Source organism: Alexandromys fortis, unplaced genomic scaffold (assembly GCF_014885135.2).
Source record: "Alexandromys fortis isolate MF-2015 unplaced genomic scaffold, M_Fortis_MF-2015_v1.1 scaffold_68, whole genome shotgun sequence".
Taxonomy (NCBI): domain Eukaryota; kingdom Metazoa; phylum Chordata; class Mammalia; order Rodentia; family Cricetidae; genus Alexandromys; species Alexandromys fortis.
The window spans coordinates 5843833-5863151 of record NW_026067948.1 but is presented as its reverse complement, the minus strand read 5'-3'; the positions used below and the strand labels follow the sequence as shown (position 1 = coordinate 5863151).

General features: G+C 46.1%; 1 protein-coding gene across 1 annotated transcript in view; it reads right to left on the bottom strand.

Moving 5' to 3' along the window:
* Window positions 1-19319, bottom strand: part of Gipc2 (GIPC PDZ domain containing family member 2) — a 60263-nt gene that overhangs the window by 13796 nt on the left and 27148 nt on the right. The window contains exons 3-4 of the mRNA XM_050149505.1: window positions 17097-17277; window positions 405-511 (exon numbers count right to left, since the gene is read on the bottom strand). Of these exons, the coding sequence (XP_050005462.1) occupies window positions 405-511; window positions 17097-17277 (288 nt within the window). The remainder of the gene's footprint in view (window positions 1-404; window positions 512-17096; window positions 17278-19319) is intronic.

Sequence of the window (19319 nt, the reverse complement as noted above, 5' to 3'; positions counted from 1 at the left end):
CTTAACACCTCGGTGGTTTGCAGGAGGAGGAAACACTGATGAGAAGATGAATTCAAAGCACCCAACCTTGCATTTTACTATGATTACTTAGTTTTATTTCTAGCTCTAATAAATGTGCATAACTGTATGTGTGCATATCTGTATGTGTGCAAACAGGATGTGCATAACTGTATATGTGCAAACGGAATGTGCATAACTGTATATGTGCAAATGGAATGTGCATAACTGTATATGTGCAAACGAAATGTGCATAACTGTATATGTGCAAATAGAATGTACATAACTGTATATGCACATAACTGTATATGTGAATAACTGTATATGTGCAAACAGAATTGCATAACTGTATGTGTACATAACTGCATGTGTGCAAACAGAATGGGGACTCACTGAACATGACATACCAGCTCTTCCACTGTAGCAGGACCCTTCGATCTCAGACGAAGAGTCCCTCTTGCAGTACCAATTTTTTCTATCGATGACTTTCCAGCTTTGGTCCGTGGTCCTATTTCTGTAGAGACACGTGAATAGGAAAGGCATGAGCTCAGATCAAATTCCAACGGACTGTGAGAAAGTGGAGTTGTCTCCTTCAGGAAACAAGGCACAGTTGTGGAAGGTTTGATATGAAGCGTGCCTTCCACGGAATTACCTAAAACACAGCGCGCCCACCTGCCTCCATTATTCTCAGATGGGAGTGGCTAGGGACAGTCGGATCTACTAAGCAAGAGCACACAGTGAGAAGGGCTGGAAGCTTCAGGGATGAAACCATAGGAGTTGACTTTATTCTCAGAGTCAAAAAGGTGTGAGTGGCCAGAAGGCAGTCAAGAAATCGCATCTGGGGCTGGAGAGATGGCTCAGAGGTTAAGAGCACTGACTGCTCTTCCAGAGGTCCTGAGTTCAATTCCCAGCAACCACATGATGGCTCACAACCATCTGTAATGAGATCTGGCACCCTCTTCTGGTGTGTGGGAAGCAGAATGTTGTACACATAATAAATAAATTTTTAAAAAAATCGCATCTGGCCTTGACCTCGGTCTTTTTTTTTTTTATCTCAGTCTTAAAGAAGAGATGGAGCACAGTAATTTGATGCTTTGTATACAAAATTCCACCCACCACACGGACTGCCTGTGAGGCCTGTTATCAACCCCATTTTACAAATAAGGGAATTAAAATCAGTGCAGTTGAAATCCAAAACCAAGTCTTGCCAGGCATAGTCGCTCATGACTAATCTCAACACTTGAAAGACTGAGGCAGGGGATTGCTAAAATCATATCATGTGATCCCAGACTCTTCACTCCTTATTCAACACTGCAGACCCACTGGGACCAGAAGCTGGAAGAACAAACTCAAAGATGGCAATACCAAAGAATGAGGTCAGAAAGAAAAAACCCTGGGGCAGTTCCAAAGAAGGAATACCCCAGGGACACCAGGAACCATCCGAAAGAGTCCAGCCCTGTCCTGGGACTGGCTTTGCCTGCTTGTTTTTCTTTTGCAACACACCAAGAGTGGTTTTGCAAGGCACTAATCCTAAGCAGCAATGCAACCAAACGAGGGAAGGGCAAGGAGGGTAACTGGAAGGCATGTGCCCCATTTAGACCTCTCCAGTAACACATGCCCTGTGGGAACGCAAACCCTGCTTAGCCAGAGAAACTGGATATTCAGAGGTTTGTAGAATTTTTCTGATTTTTTTTTCCAGTTTAAACCATTATACCCAGCCCTTTAAAAATACCACACTGGCAAAAAAATAAAAAGAAATCAGCATCCAAGTAAGTGCAGGTTATCAGTCCATAGCTTCTGCAAATGTGCCCAAGTCCCTTTGGCTGAGGTCTCTGCAGCTGCAGCTTACGCCGTGGTCCAGGGGCTCAGCCACCGAGGAGACAGCTGGGGTTGCAGACAGTGAGGACTCGCAGCACAGGCTGCTAGATGCAGCAGGCAGAGAGGTCTGTGCAGGCTCTAGAGATGCAGGCATCCTAGGTACGCATGAATGCATTCTTGATAGGAACCCTAGACAGGTTCCCATCTCCTGCTAAGCTTTGTTTTCTTGCTGGAGATCTAGGGCAAGGTGATTAAGAATCTTACACATTCATTTTAAACTGAAGTTAGGGACAGACTCTCCAAAGCCCAAGTTCTCTTCTGAAAGTTACCATAGGAGGCCCAGACGGGCTCCCCACAAGGAAGGAAGCCATAAACGGTGGCGAGAGAACCTGAATGCTAGTCAGTGACTGAGCAGCTTTCCAGAACCCTGACACTGCACCTTCCAGCCTGTCCTTGTCAGTCACTACATGTCCCTGGGCAAGAAAGCATTCTCGGCTGCTAGAGCACAATTCCAAAAAGAGTGCCCAATGAGAAAGATTAGGTCAGTCTGTCTTCAGCACTGGCCAGCAATAGGAGTGTTCACAGCAAGGGTCACATCCCTAAAGTAGGAAAGTCCGGTGTTGTAAAATGTTATTTTAGCTGGGCAAAGATGTATTACATTTGTTTCTGCTGCAGACTGTCACTTTAACTGTGTGAAGCTGTTACATTGTTTCTATTGCCTTTGTTAACTATGTAACAATGTGTTACATTTGTTTATCCTACAGACTGTTACTTTAACTGTGTGAAGCTGTTACATTGTTTCTTCTGCCTTTGTTAACTATGTAACGATGTGTTACATTTGTTTATGCTGCATTTGTTTAATTATGAAAAAAAGTGTTGCTGTTTCACCTTGCCTGCCAAAGACACTTGATTGGTCTAATTAAAAAGATGAGCAGTCAATAGCTAGGCAGGAGAGGGATAGGAGGGGCTGGCAAGCAGAGAGAATAAGTAGGAGAACTAGAAAGAGAGAGAGAGAGAGAGAGAGAGAGAGAGAGAGACGACCAGGGAGAAAGAGGGGGACACTTTAGAGTCAGAAGGTAGGCAGCCACCAGTCAGACACAAGAAGCAATGAAAATAAGATACATAAAAAGAAAGAAAAGTAAAAATTCCCCCAAAGCATGTCAGATGGTGATGGTGCACACCTTTAATCCCAGTACTCTGGGAGGCAGAGGCAGATGGATCTCTATAAGTTTGAGGCCAGTCTGGTCTACAAGAGCTAGTCCCAAAGCTACAAAGAAATTTTATGTCAAAAAACAAAACAACAACAACAACAGGGGAAAAAAACCTTCAAGGCAAAAATGTAAAGAGAAATGGATTAAAAATAAGAGAGCTAAGGCAAAGCATTCAAAACTAGTACTAGCTCTCCATGTCATGATTTAGAAGCTGGTTGGTGGCCCAAAAGAAAGCTGGCTACAGTCAGACTTAGCTGGGTGGTATCAACAAGAGAACACAACAACACACATGAGGACACACACACACTAAAGTTTTACCATGTGCTAACGGAGCTCAAAGACACGCACTGCACGCAAGCCCCCATCACTCCACTCATTCCTCTGAAGACTAAACAGCACAGCAAGTACGGCAGGTAGGCGGCACGGTGACGCCGCCACCACTACGATGCCACCTGCCAGGCATACTTTGCCCTTTGTCCCCAAACAAACATTTTCCTGCAGAGTCGACAGCAAACCGCTCACTCAACACACGTGTTTTATTCTAGCATTGCGTACACATGGGCCAACTGAGTGCATATTAGCCTCTGATTCAACGAGTGCTGCTCAAAGGTTTGGGAACCAGATCTGGTAAATGAAACAGCTCTCTCTGCATACTGTTGAACCAATAGGTTTCTGGTGTTTACAAAGCTAAGGACTCTGATGCCGAACAATGTACCTTCAGAAAGACAGGATCTGTGAATTCGGCTGACCTCTGTAGATAGCTGTGACAGGTAGTCCTTAACTGTCAAGTTGACACAGTCTAGAATCACACGAGACGGAAGTCTCAGTGAGAGGCTGTCTGGGTCAGGAGGGCCCTGCACACCTCCATGGGACACTGTCACAAGAGCACCCAGCCTGAAAGTCGGCAGCACCACTCCCTGAGTCTGGCTCCTGGATTGTAGAGGCGCTGAGCTGAGTCGTACGTATGTGTGCATCCGGTCTCTGTGCTCTCAGCTGTTGATAAGAAACGGGTGTTTTCCTGCTGCCATGACCGCCCTGCTAGGATGGACCGTAGCCTGGAGCTGTGAGCTACAAGAACCATTTCCTCCACTTTTTGCCAGGATATTTTATCCCAGCAACAGAAAAGAGGCTCAGACGAGTCTCCACCTTATATCTTACTCTTTGCCCCACACCAGAATCTAGAAGGGGAAAGTATAAAAGTAGACATGTATACATCATTCATAAATTACTTTTAGAGCTGCAGAAAGTGAGCAAAAAGGACAGAAGTTTCCCCCGTATACTCCACGCCCTCGTAGACCACCACCCCGTGATCAGCACCCTGAGTGAGCAGGAGCAGATGTCGACTGTATCCATCACCCAGAGTTCATGGCTGACACTGAGGCTCACTTTGATATCCTATTCCTCTGGAAAGCTGCTTAAAGACATGCGCCATCACTGATATCACGCAGAATATTGTCACTGACCCGGAATCTCCTTGTCACAGAATCTATTTTTATCATCATCTTTTGTTTTGTTTTGTTTGTTTTTTGGTTTGGGGTTTGTTGTTGTTGTTGTTTTATTTGCTTTGGTTTTTTGACAGCCATCTTTCCCTTGGAGCATGTCATATCCGAACTAACCACTTGGTGGCACCAAAGCAGAAGTAAAACATTAAGCTCTGGTTTATACCAGCCTCCAGATTTCCATAGCCCAGGTTTTCCAAGATTAGAGGAGGTTCCAGGGATGTTTGAGACAACTTGTCCCAACATGAAAACAGGCAGGATGATCCTGCAACTCAGGCTGAGGTGGTGGAGGAGACCACAGGTTTAGTGTTCGGGGAATGTCTTAAAGATTCTGAAGGCTGATAGTCTGGCCTAATTTGGGGTCTAGCCTACCTAAGCATGTCTGGGCAGCCAGGCCAAGCCCTAAATCTGTCAGTTCACAGAAATGGATGGACACAAGGCCTCTCTCCGGGAAGAGTCAGGAGACGACATCACTCAGACTGTAGACTACGGTAACCAGTCCTGACCTGTGAAATGACTGCACCCACTCCTGAGGACTCCCCAGGCCACCCAGGAGGTGCATGGACAAGAGCCTCAGATATCACTGAGGGTATAGAACACCCCAGCTTGTGAGGCCTGGCTCCTGCTACAGTTGAATTTCACACAGCAAGAGACAGCTGTATTCCTTCCCAGACCTTCTCACGGCCATTTATCTTTCATTCTAATTAAATGATTTAATTCTAAAGAACATGAGCTAATGGCACGGGGAGCTACAATCACCATGAAAATTAGGTCGAGTGCACTGGAACAACTCCAGAAGAGCTGAAAAAAGAGGGGTGCGGGCAAGAAGGCCCTGAGAGATTAGGGAAAGTAGTTTAACAACCGTCGTTTCACACATCTGACTAAGAGTTCATTTGATTGTAATTATATAAGGAAAATGTACCATTAGGTACGGCAGTTACACTCAGGCGGAGGTGTTCAAGGCCAGGAGTTCAAGGCCCTGCGTGGCTACCTAGTAAATTCAAGGCCAGTTACGTGAGGCCCTGAAAGGAAGGAGTGAAGCAGGCTGAGCTGGTTTGTGTGGTCAACCCAAGAGAAAGACCTTTCAGGAGTCAAAGAACAAAGATGGTTGCCGGGAGAGCCTGCCAGGCTGCGTCACACTCGGTTTTCAGTGTGCCTCACACGGTTTCACATCTCACAGCTGTGTTCTACGGGCCGGGCCGGGGCTAACGGTTCCCCCTGTGGGACAATCACCCTCTGGCCAAATCTGCGCTGTGACCCACAGGTAGAGTGGTTGAAAGCATGGACTTTAGGCTCTGAACACCTGAGTTAGCATCCTCAGACCTCCACCTACAACTCAAGAGGGAAGTCCTTATCTGTAAGCAGAAGCTAAGCAGGTACCAGGGACTGCTGCTGCAGAGAGAGAGAGAGAGAGAGAGAGAGAGAGAGAGAGAGAGAGAGAGCTGCTCTTCACTTGCTCCAGAACATGGCTGTTCACATTCTATCTGAAGATGAGAAACCAAAACAAGAACAGCAACAACAAAAACATCGGGCAGTGGTGACGCCTTTAATCCCAGCACTCAGAAGGGAAGGCAGAGGCAGGCGGATCTCTGTGAGTTTGAGGCCAGACTGATCTACAGAGTGAGTTCCAGGACAACCAGGGCTACACAGAGAAACCCTGTCTCATAAAAACCAAAACAGACAAACAAACAAAAAAAAAAGAAATATGTCAAAGTTCCTCTTCATAAACTCAAGAAATTGTCATTTCAGACACTAGGGTCACAGGCCCTTCTCTCTCTCTCTCTCTCTCTCTCTCTCTCTCTCTCTCTCTGTGTGTGTGTGTGTGTGTGTGTGTGTGTGTGGTGTGTGTGTGTCTATGTCTCTGTGTCTTATATGTATTAGCATATATTTTACCCCTCTCTTAAATAAAACTATATAATGTCTCACTTCGATTAAGAGTAACAACAAATAACCCCCCAACGGGGCTCTTGTACTTCGTGCACAGGGGCAGGAGTCTTCCCTTAAAAAGTGATGTGTAAGCAGAAGCCCAGCCATTGAGGGTAAAGATGGAGAGGCCACAGCCAAAGGAGAGGAAGAGAGGAGAGAGGAGGACAGAGGAGAAAGTGTTCCGGCAAAGTCAAAGATGCCAGAAACAAGGAGAGAGCCAGAGAGTCTCAGGGTCCCTCCCAGCTGCGTGACTAGGCCCTCACACTCCCCAGCTTTCCCTGGAATGATTCATCTGAAATTCCCTCCCACTGGATACCTGAGCCTCTGAGGATACTTGGCAGCAGATCAAACGGCTGGGCATGGAGGGCGTTCCCTTAGGTCAAGGCTCTAAACAGGGAGTTAGTAATCACGTCAGAAGCAGGTGTGCATGCTCTAGGCATACCGTGTTTTTAGTTTTGAGGGGTTTTTTTTTTAATTAGTTGACAACTTCTTGGTTGTCGACTTTTTTTAAGACATGGTCCATAATGGCATTGAATTTACTTTTAGACAAAGATGATCTTGAATTCCTGATCCTCCTGCATTCGTCTCCCACACGATGGGATGGCAGGCAGAAGATGCTTAAGGTCCTGGTTTATGTGCAAACCCAGGGCTTTGGGCATTCCAGGCAAATACTCTACAGCTGAGCTACATCCCAGCAGCGATTCTTTTTTCTTTTCTCGTGCTTTTTTTTTCCTTGTGGGGACTGGGGAAGGGGTCATACTCACTAGATAAACCACGCTAGTCTCAAAACTCAGAGATCTGCTTGCCTCTGCTTCCTGAATGCTGGAGTCAAAGGCATGTGTCACCATACCTGGCAAATTTTTGTTTTCAGTAAAAGTTTACAGCTTGCTAAAAAAAAAAAAAAAAAAAAAAAAAAAAAAAAGTCTGTATAGTGGTAGTTAGCTGGGTCATAGACCGAAAATACTTAGGCAAATCTCACTTAGAACTCATCTCAAACATCGGGCACACCCCACAAGAGCCAGCCTGGCCCTTCATTCACTTCCTTCCACGGGATAATTGTGACAAGTGTCAAACCCATGTCCAGCTGGACGTTAGAAGGCCAGAGTGAGTGCTCTACTACACTGAAACATGATTAGTGACCATGCCGTTTTGCCCTTGTAAACACTTTAAACCTTGATCAACACAGTATTGTGTCAATGAGAGATAAAATACGTGTCTAAAATGTCTCGATAACAGATAAAATGCAATATATGTGCAAAACCGAAGCTTTCCTGAATTTCCCCAGTGCAACTCTGCACCCCAAGTGCCCCTTTCTAATCTTAACACCATTCTTTTGTTCAGCCTCGCAGGACAGAAATCCTGGGAGGAAGGTTGGCTTGGGGGCTTCCCTGCCATTGGCCTAGGTCTCAGCAACCCAGCTCCCACCCTCACAGGGTTACTTTCTCCCGAGAATTCCCACCTCAGTTCCTAGATCTCAGCATTTACCACGCCCTCTCTCCTACACGGTTAGCAAAACACCTCCCTTAGCTTCTCCTCTAGTCAGAGCTAGCAATAGCAATACTCGTCTTTCTGACATAACCCCCGTAACTTCCTTTTGTGCCAGTATGCAATGGCTCAATGTCAGCCTCCAAGGAACATACATGTTTCCTGCCTGTTTACAAGCTCCTGTGACATGACTCTAGGGAACACATGTGTTTGCCGCCTGTTTACAAGCTCCTGTGACATGACTCCAAGGAACACATGTGTTTGCCGCCTGTTTACAAGCTCCTGTGACGTTACTCCAAGCAACTTTTGCAGGCTGACCCTTTATGGCTCCTGCAGGGTCATGTTCTTCACCGTCAACCCCCAGAAACCCTCCTGCCTTGGAACATGGCCCTTCTCACCCTCCCAGGGCAAGTTCAAGTGCAATTTTCACAGAGAATCCATCTGACCCAGTCCAACCTGCTCCTACGAACCCTCTCATAATGCCCACTGAATTCCCACAGTGTGCTTTAAATGTAACTCCATAATTCCATGCATTAAGAAATGTCAGTATGGGGACTGGAGAGGTGGCTCAGTGGTTAAAAGCACGAGCTGCTCTCTCAATGACTTGGTTCCTAGCACCCAGATCTGGCAGCCTTTAACTCCAGTTCTTGGTGACACCCTCTTCTGGCTTCCTCAGGCACCAGGCACAAACATACATGCAGACAAAACACTATACACATAAATCTTTTCAAAAAGGGTAAAAAAAAATTGCTGTGGAATAATCCTTTTGTACACTGTGAAGATTTGCCACTTGGACTGGCTTAATAAAAAACTAAATGGCCATTAGCTAGGCAGGAGGTATAAGCAGGATAGCCAGACACAGAGAATGCAAGGAAGGAGAGTCACCAGCCAAATGGAGCGGAAGCAGCATGGCAGTAGAGTACAGGTAATAAAGCCACGAGACAAAAAGTAGATTGACTTTTTAAAAAATGGATTAATTTAAGTGGTAAGAGCTACTTAGTAATAAGCTCAAGCTATTGGCCGAGCTTTTATAATTAATAATAATTCTCCATGTCATGAAATGCTGTGAATAATCCTTTTGTACCCTGTGAAGATGTGTTGAGCTCATTGGTTTAATAAAAAGCTAACTGGCCAATAGCTAGGCCAGTGTGTCCACTTTTGAGCCAAGTCAGAGTGAAGGAAGTCTCTTGCAAAACCACCACTCAAGGTTCTAACACCCTGCATCATCTGGTCAGACAGCCCAGTATTTCCCTGGGAAGTATCTGGTCCTTGACACTGACAAGAGCCTGGCATAGCCATCTGTCTCATGCATTCTCTTCAGGAAAGTTCCCATCCAGCCTTCCCACTCCTCCCTGCTCCATCACTCTCTTAGAGCCCCTCCAACCTCCAGTCAGCTCCCGAGTGCACTGTATGGTCCATATCTGCCATGTATCGGTCTCTGAGCCTGTGTGATATTCTGACTCAGGAACACATACAGTCAAACCTCGGAGCCAGCCAGACTCATCTCTCCCTGCACTTCCACTCCGCCCTATGTGACTCAACGGCTGATTAAACCACCCCAGGCCTCACTTCACTCAACTGGAGACGTCTCAGCAGAAGAGCATGAGGATTAACTTGGGTCATAACAGCGCTAGACCTGCCAGTGCTGGCTTCCAACTCTGTGGCTACTCCAGAACTACTCCAAGCACTCTGCATGTGGAGTCCAGGTAAGACTCAGAGTTGCTATGGGTTAGGAGGCACATAAAGCTGTATTTTATAACACCAATGATCGCGGACCTAACAAGAATAAGGGAAAGGAGGCAAACACCAGTGTTTTGGGTCAGAGTCCTTAACCTTCTCTCTCACCCTAAGGTACTTTACTCACACATTCAATAAATGCCGCTATAGCCATTATAATTCTTAGTGTGTTTGCCTCTTGAGGACAGAAAATGATGGCCCCTGCTCACTAAGGCTTTGGGCACTGCCCACTTCCTGCTTACTAAGGCCCTGGGCACTGCTTACCACTTCTCACTGAGACCCTGAGCAAACAGCTTTAAGTTTAGGACAACTATAGGGAGCAAATGATTTCTTGCTTAGGAAGTACTCACAAAAGAAGATTGGAGAGATGACTCAGTGGATAAAAGCACTTGCTATTTGAGTATGAAGATTTTAGTTCAAATCTTTGGCACCTACATAAATAAAGCTGCACACACCTCAAACCCCAGGGTTGGGGGAGTGGAGGAGCAGAGACAGGCAGAACCTAGGAGCTCACTGGCCAGCTAGCCTTGCTGAAACTGTGAGCTTTGGGCTCGAGGAGAGACGCTGTCCCAAGGTAATGAGACAGAGAGGGTAAGAAAAGATACCCACATCCTCTGGTCTCTACATGTTATCCACACCCACATGCACGTCCCTCCCACACACACACATGTATTATCACACACACACACATACACACACACAAGAAGATACCCACGTCCTCCGCTCTCTACATCTAATCCACACCCACATGCACGTCCCTCCCACACACACACATGTATTATCACACACACACACATACACACACACAAGAAGATACCCACGTCCTCCGCTCTCTACATCTAATCCACACCCACATGCACGTCCCTCCCACACAGGTATTATCCCCTCGTAAACACACACACATAGAAAACTCTTACAAACTTGGATGGCAGCTACTACCATGGGATGTTGCTGTTTTCACCATTTGATCTGAAGTGAGACAGTACCAGCTGTCAACAAATGTCTGTTCATCACCAACTCACCTGTCCCTGTGTCCTCTAAGTTTCTCTCGTTGCTAAAATTGTCTCCTTGCAGAAAAGGCTACACCTTTGAAAAGAGCTGAAGAGTCTCTGTCTGACATGCTTAGAGTCAGAAGGGTTTTGGTTATCAGGTGTTCAGATTTGGGGACAGCCCTGTGTATGATGGGATAGCCTGGGACAGGAGACCACATGTGAACTTCATTTGCATCTCATGTACCCCTAACTCACAGCCTGAAGGTCACTGTAAACAACATTTCTGATGCACCTGAACTCTTGCTATGGCCCATGATATTGGGTCAGATATAGATTTTTCCATTTCTAGTCCGGATCAATGCTCAAAACCTTTTAGTTAGGGAATATTTCTGATTTTAGATTTTTCAGCAAGAGAAGCTTACCCTGTGACAACAGCTATTACTGTCAAGGACGACTGAATGATTTTTTTAATGTATTTAGTCTTCACAACAGATTAATGAGGTAAACTCTAGTGACAGCTTCACTTTTTGTATGGGAAACCAAGGCACAGGAAGATTGAGAAATTACCTGTTATCACACACCTGGCAGAGTGACATACTTAAGTATTCAATTCATCTTCTGTAATTCACTTCATGTTCTCCGGGGTAGTTTGTAGCGTCCAGAAGAATATCCAACAAACAATCAAAAGCATTTGCTACTGAATATATATATTCAATATATATTCTACAAATAGTAAAAAGCATTTCCTTGAGATATGTGTGACGGCTCACACCTGTAATACCAACACTTAAGACACAGAAGCCAGATAATTGCCTCTGCAAAATGGAGGCCAGCCTGGTCTCCATAGTGAGACCTTAAAAAGGAAGGAAAGAAGGGGAGGGGGAGGGGGGGAGAAGTCTTATTTTTTTTTTTTAATGTTTGAAACATTTAAAAAGATGTGTAACAATGAAGAACCGAAGTTTCCCTCCTAAGGTGCTGCAAGGCAGAGTCTGAAGAAAGTGCTTAGCGAGCTGACTTGGGACAATGACGTGCCCAGCTGTGCATGACTCGGGGACCAAGCACACTGGTGGCATTCTTAACATCCTGTTCTGATGGCTACACACCACAGGAAGGAAGCCTCTGAAAGCAGACATAGCAGAGCTGCTATAAAATCTAAATGTCCCCCAAAATCTAACCGACAAACATCCTTAGAGGAAGCCATGCCCTTATAGCTTCCCTTTCTGACTCGGTAAACACAGGTCTCCTTCCGGGAATCTCCTGGCACAAAAGGCAAAAGTGCTTTAGTGGGCAGATTCTCCAGGATACGTGAAACAAAACAAAGGCAGAGCTACCTGGACCCAATCCCTACAGTTCAAAGATCTCCTGAGAAAAGAACCGGTTGATCTGGTCTCAAGAGTCGTCTCCATGGTAGAGTGGATGTTCACAGCCTGGGACAGTCTGGGTTGAGTCCACTGTGAAAGTTTTGTCCCTCTGTACTGGCACAAGGAGAAAGGAAATGAGCCAAGCCCTAAAAAATATCTCTAGAGACATTCCAGCCGACACTTGATAAGGGTTGGAAGGCTGCCATGATAAGGTCTGGAGAAAGAAAAACCGGACCAGACAGCAGCTAGGCAAGAGAATCCACGTCAGGTACGGGGAAGGCTGCACCTCCTGTTTCCAGCAGGGAAACCCTCTAACCCACAAGTTTTAAATGTTGTGGTTTCTCCTGACTCACTGTGAGAAACAGATATGTGCTACTGTTTAAAGAATACTATAAACATATACAAACATACGTAACTGAAACAGACATATGTTTGTAATAAAAGAAACATTGCGTGGAAACGTAACTCAGTTGGGAGAGTGTTGGCCTTGTCTTCATGAGGCCCTGGGTTCAGACCGCAGCACAGCAGAAACAGGGTGGTCAGTACTCATTTATGACTCCAGTGCTTGGCAGGTAGAGGAGGATCCAAAATTCAAGGTCATTGTGGCAGTAGGGACGAGAACAGTCCCCAGAGCCCCATGGATTTGAATGATTAGTCATCAGTGAGTCACTACTTAAAAGGCAAACTTAGAAGGTTAGGAGGAATGTCCTGAGGGGTGTGGCCTTGTTGGAAGAAGTGTGTCACTGGTGGGGGGGTGAGGGGCAGGGGTGCTTTGAGATTTCAAGAGCCCAAGACCAGGGCTCCCTCCCTTCCTGCTGTCCTTGAATTCCCTCATTAGAACTCTCAGCTCCTTCTCCAGCACCAAGTCTGTACTTAGGCTGCCATGCTCCACGCCGTGGCTTACAGTCTCAGGGACCAGATCTCTGAGACTGTAAGCCAACCCCAGTTAAATGGTTTTTCCTTTATAAGAGTTGATGTGGTCACGGTGTCTCTTCACAGCAATAAAACAGTGACTAGGACAGTCCAGTCATTATCACCCACATAGCACAACGGCAGCCCAGGCTACAGGAGACCCAAGGTCAACTCAGGAGAGTCCAATGGATCTACTCTTAGGAAGACTGAGAAGGGCACCTACAAGGCAGTCCTCCCTTTCCTCACTAAGCTAGTTCCTCTTCCTTCTGCTGCTAGGATGCTGGCGTCTCCCATGAAGCGCTGGTTTCTGTCCTTTGTCTTAACTCTGAATGTTTTTAGAGAATTACAGTTCAGTCACTCATAAAACCCTTCTAGGCTTCAGTTCTTGGTGCCCTCCAGCCCCACATTTCCAATTAAACTGCGTCATAAATTTCGAACACATTCGATCCCAAACTGTACTTCTCAGCCCTCCTCCCTGTCTCCTTCCTAAATCTTCCCCCACTTTCCTCATTGCAAAGAATCTCTCAACCACGCCACAGATCTGAGGGTCGTTATTTACAACACCTCATTCCTTTAGCTCTGTACTAAATGGCTTTGCAATCCAATCTTCTTAACACTCAGGAATAATAATAAACGTTCAACAGTCAGCCCTATAAATAAAAGTTCCATCCTGGGCTGGAGAGGTGGCTCAGTTGTAGGGCATTTACCTAGTACGCCCTGGGATTGATAGCAAGTACTGGGGAGTGGAGGGGGCCATGCCTTGTGGGATTGCTCTGCTTCTAAGGTGGAAGTCACTACTCTAACAAGGTTAAGCAGTCCAGCTGACGCCCCATGGCGGGGATGAGAAAACATTCATGCCCACAAATGGTTCCTGCTCGCCCTTTTCTGTTCCTCCAAGCCACTTCTCTCCACATCTGCTAGAACAGCCTCAATTCAGGATTCTGTCTTCTCCACAGAAAACACAACATGAGATTTCCTGACTTCAACCTCAAATCCTGTCTCTTCGTCGGATACAGTTTCCAAATATTCTGAAATCCAGACCATGCTGCTACCTCCTCAACCCCATCCTTGGTCTTCCATGGACCACTCCTTGTCTTCACAAACAGAGTTTTTGATAATTTGGGCCTTCCTGACTCTTGGCTTTCATGCCTTGGAACACCTCCACCTCACACTTCTGTGCCCAGCACACTGATGTGTGCAACATTCCCAAATGTACAATGGCATTCCATACCGAGTTCATCCGTTCCCAGTGTTTATACTTCTAGTGTATTTAGCACCTCAGCACCCATTGTTCAACTGGCTTATTTTCATATTCATCTCGTCTCGCTAGAGAGGAGCTTACAGACCTGGATCTTAGCATATAAGAGCACACGGCACAGAGACGGCACACAGAAGACTATCAATAAATGGTCAGTATCATTCTCTAGTACCCAAACCCAGCACACACAAATGACTCCATAAGTTCCTGGAAGAGACACGTACCCGTCTGCTCTTGCCATCTATAAATGCTAAAATATCAGTACATTCTAGATTGTTAGAGAACCCAAGATCTTCACCTATAGTCCAAGAGCAGGCAACGGAATGTTCTTTCCCTCCATCCCTATGGTGGTTTGATTAAGAATGACACCATACATTTGAAGGCTTAGGGAGTGGCACTGTTGGAAAGGATTAGGTGTGGTCTCATTGGAGAAAGTGGGTCACTGGGCTGTGCTCTGAGGATTCCAAAGTCCAAGTCAGGCCCAGTGACTTCTCCTTTCTGCTGCCTGTGGATCCCAATGTAGAACTCTCAGCTACTTCTACCTGAGTGTGCCCGTGTTCCCCAACATGATGATAATGAACGAAACCTCTGAAAATATAAGCTGCCCTAAGTAAACGCTTTCTTTTTTAAGAATTGCCTTGGTCATGATATCTCACATCAACAGAACTTTGACAAATAAATAAATAAACAAACAAAAAGGGAAAGAAAGAAAAGAAATTTGAGTTCCTGGCCCTACATTGGTGATAGTTCTGGAAAACACAGAAAGGAAGGAAGGAGATACTCCAACGGTAGATGGGGATCAAGGGAACTGGGAGAAACCTGACCCCATAACAGGCTTGACCCTGACAAAGAACCTGGGAAAAAGACAGAGAACAAACAGAAAACTTTACCCATATTCCAGAGACTAAAATGAAGCACCATAACACAGGCTTAGAAGATGGCAGAGTAGCGAGGCTTCCTTCTGAGGGAGACCCCTGGGCTCAGTCCACCCAAGGGAGAAAAGTCCCATAGACCATCAATCAACTCACAAAGCAAAACCCAGTCACTGCTCCAATGCCACAAATGCTCCAATACATTCCTGCCAGAAAAATCCTACCCAGGGGCTTCTTCAGTCTGTCAGTGGACGCCCTGAGGCAACAGACAAGATTCGGTAGCAGCTGGCACAGAAGTAAAGTGCATTTATTACTCTTGTCTCTGATGCTGGAGAACAAAAGCCAAGTCTAGAACAGAAATGACTAAACACAGCGACCCCAGTAACCCGCAATTCGCACCCAAATTAAGGGGTGTGAGCAATGCCCAGATAGACACAGGGACCCCAAGAGTGTCAGTGCATACAACAGCCGGGTGTGATGGCATGTGCCTGTAATTCCAGCTCTTGGGAGGAAGGAAAAGGACCAGAAGTTCACAGTCATCCTCCAATATACAGTGAATTTGAAACCAGGTTGGGTTACAAAATAAATACTACAAAAAAAGTGTATACAACGGGGGGGGGGGAAAAATCAGAAAAAGATTAACTCGAAGACAGATTATGCGTTTGAGACAAACGTCAGAAGAAAAATCTACTTCTTGAGTTACACAGAAAATAGCTTTGATTTAAAAAGAGTCTCACAGACCACACATCTGAAGTACCTACTCCCATCAGTGAAACGACCAAATTTCAGAAGAGCCATGTGGAAATGGGCTGCTGCCCAGACGCCTGCGCACTCTGCCTTCCTCACGGAGAAGAAAGGCATGGATGCCGCTGCACCAGGCAGGAGTGTTAGCTCCTGCCATGGTCCCTGAGCAGACATGAGGCCGCGAGCATCCTCCTCCCAGCCTTCCCGTGGGGCTGTCTCCCATATGCAACGCAATTCCCACACAATTCTATTACAGAGTCACGCGGAAAGAGAGAACTTTCTAATTCCACGGAGATAGAGGTGGCCTGTGACTCACTGCAAGGGGAAAAGAGATTTGTCATTTGTCCACTGTTTCCATTAGCTGGCCTGAGAAAGCAACGTTAGAGACAAGTTACAAGAAATATCTGGGTTCTGTGGGCATCAGCAAGAACACAGGGCGTGGGGGGTGGGGTCAGGGATGAGTCAGGGCAGGCCCAGATGCTTCCGCTGAAGATATTTTCGCACTGATGTGCAAGAGGCGTCCATCTGCCTTATTAAAATAGTGCCGGGTAGTGAGAGGAGCTGGTACATTCCCACACCCATGAGATGGCCCTGGAGGTTAGAGCAACAGTTGAGACACAGTTGCCATGGCTAAAACCAGGCAAGGACAGACATGACAGGAAAGGAGTCACGTCCTGACATCCAAACTCTGAACATTACGGGAGAAAGTGTTGACGGCGTCTGTGAAACAGCGAATGACCGTGTTAGATACCACTTCCGTGCAGAGAGAGCCCTCGGCTGCTCAGGTCCCTGGAAACCCAGCTCAGCAAAGCAAGAGAATACAGCAGAGGCTGGCCAGCTCAGCCCCACCTCCAACTCCATGCTGACATCTGGTGCCGCGGATCCCCAACCTGGTTTAGTAAAAGTCTTTCTAGCCGGGCATAGTGGTGCACATCTTTAATCCCAGCACTCAGGAGGTAGAGGCAGGCGGATCTCAGTGAGTTTGAGGCCAGCCTGGTCTACAAAGCGAGTTCCAGAACAGTCAGGGCTGTTACCCAGAGAAACCCTGTCTCAGGGGGTCAGGGGTGGGAAAACCAAAAACAATGAAAAAGGAAAGGTCAATTTACCGGGAAATTTTCTTCTCCTTCCATAGCTGTTTTCCTTCTAAGAAATGCTATGTGTATTTTCTGTGTTCTTCACTAGTATGATGATGTGGTGAAGGCACATGGCCTCACCACCACCACCACCCTCTCTCTCCACACACACACACACACACACACACACACACACACACACACAACTTACCAAATGCCTTCTTGGGTTCTATTAACTGCAAAGTAAAGAGCTCCTCTTTCTTCAATTCCTTTAACTTCTTAGCGACTTCATAGTGACGCCACCCGACAATATTTTCTCCGTTTATGGATTCAATATGATCCCCCACACAGATCGTCTTGACTGAGTCAATGGTGCTGCCATCTTTAATTCTCTGAAAGAAAGAAAATCAATGATGCTCTCAAGTGTAACTGTGCGGCATGACTTCTCATGCTCCTGACATACATCACACTGACATATTTACAGTACAGTTTACTGCTCACTTAAAGACAGAAAACCAAGCAAGAAAGAGCAAGCATTCTCCCTCCCACCCCCATTCTTCACCTTGCTTCCATTCAGAATTCGGCAGCTAAGAGCCCCACAAACTCTGTAGGATCGTGTAGCGATCTCCCCAACAACAAGGAGGAGAACAAAACAGTGGCCATAAGTCCTTAGTGGGAATGACAGGCCAGGCAGGGGAGGGGCTTGGCTGCTCTGATACAAGTGTCTGTACCCTAACCTTACCAGGTAGACACGCAACACCACGCCTGCCTGATCATCACGTGCAAGAGCTGAGCAAAACGGGAGGCAGCAACATGTTTTATAATGCTGTCATCAGGGAAAAGGTGATATGGAACTTAAGGAGAGAAGCATTCTTTAAATTTTATTTTTTTTATCTATCTATCTATCTATTTATTGATATTTATTTTCTTTTTTTTTGAGACAGAATTTCTCCATCTAATAGCCCTGGCTGTCCTGGAACTGCTTTGTAGACGAGGCTGGCCTTGAACTCACACAGATCCACCAGCCTCTGTCTCCCCGAGTGCTGGGATTAAAGGCGTGCACCAGCACCGTCCCACCAAGATAAGCATTTTTTAATGCATTATTGCATACCACAACCAACAATAGATTTCATGTTACTTCCAGATTCTAAAAGCAGGGTTACCTTTTTCATTCATTATTAACCCATTGTATACAACTGGCATGCTAACACACTTTTAAATAACCCTCGTTTATTATTACAAACAAGATGTAGTGCAAGCAGAAGTTTCCAAATCTGACTGACATTGCTTGGCTGGCATTCATCATCTCTTATACAACTGACAGAAACAAGCGTGACAACCACAGCACACTGCTTGAAAATCTACAGTTCTGTCCTGCAGCGGTGACAGTGACGCAGGCCTTTAATCCCAGCACTCGGGGAGCAGAGGCAGGTGGATCTCTGTGAGTTTGCAGTCAACCTGGCCTACAGAGTGAGTTCCAGGACAGCCAGGGGCTACACAGAGAAACCCTGTCGCAAAACCGCCCCCCTCAAAACAATCTACAGTTTCTAAACTGTTGCAGAAAACAAAATTAAACAAAAGAGAGACGGAGCTGGGAGGCACAGGCGCCGGCAGGCGCAGGCAGGCAACGACGGCGGCGGCCTAGACTGGAGGGGACCGGCGCGGTGGCAGAGGTCGCAGGCAGCAGGGACCAACGCGCAACACCGAGAGCACATCGCCCCAATACAATTAAATCAAAGAGGTAGGCCTTTGGTTGGCGAGGGCCCTGGCAAACAGGGAGCCGGGACCTTTTCCGGAAAACCCTTCTTAGGGGTGAGAGGGTTCTTGGCCCCCGGCAGGAGCCAGGAAACAGAGCAAGGGCAATTAGTAAGAGAAGCCTCTGGCCAGCAGAGAAACCTGATCCGATTTTAAAAGACAAATTAGATAGCATTGAAAGGAGGAGATGGGCAGGCGCCAAGGCAGAACATCACCCAATAATCAGAAAAACAACATGAAAACACCAGATCCCAAAGATCTTACAACAGAAAGATTTGAACACCCTAACACAGAAGAAGTGGAAAAAATCGACTTTATGAAAGCAATAGAATCCCTTAAAAAATATGTAATAAACACCCTTATAGAAATGGATGAGAAGAATAACAAAAAGTTCGAAGAATTAAGTAAATATGTACATGAGACCCTGGGAAACCAAGAAAAAACGATCAAACAGGTTATGGAAACAGTTCAAGAATTGAAAACTGAAAGGGAAGCAAGGAAGAGAACACAAAGGGAAGAACAGCTGGATATGGAAAATCTAGGCCAACGAGCAGAGTCTACAGAAACAAGCATAATCAATAGACTACAAGAGATAGAAGAAAGAATCTCAGATTCTGAGGACACCATAGAGAAAATAAATGCACTGATCAAAGAAAACAGCAAAGCCAACAAATTCTCA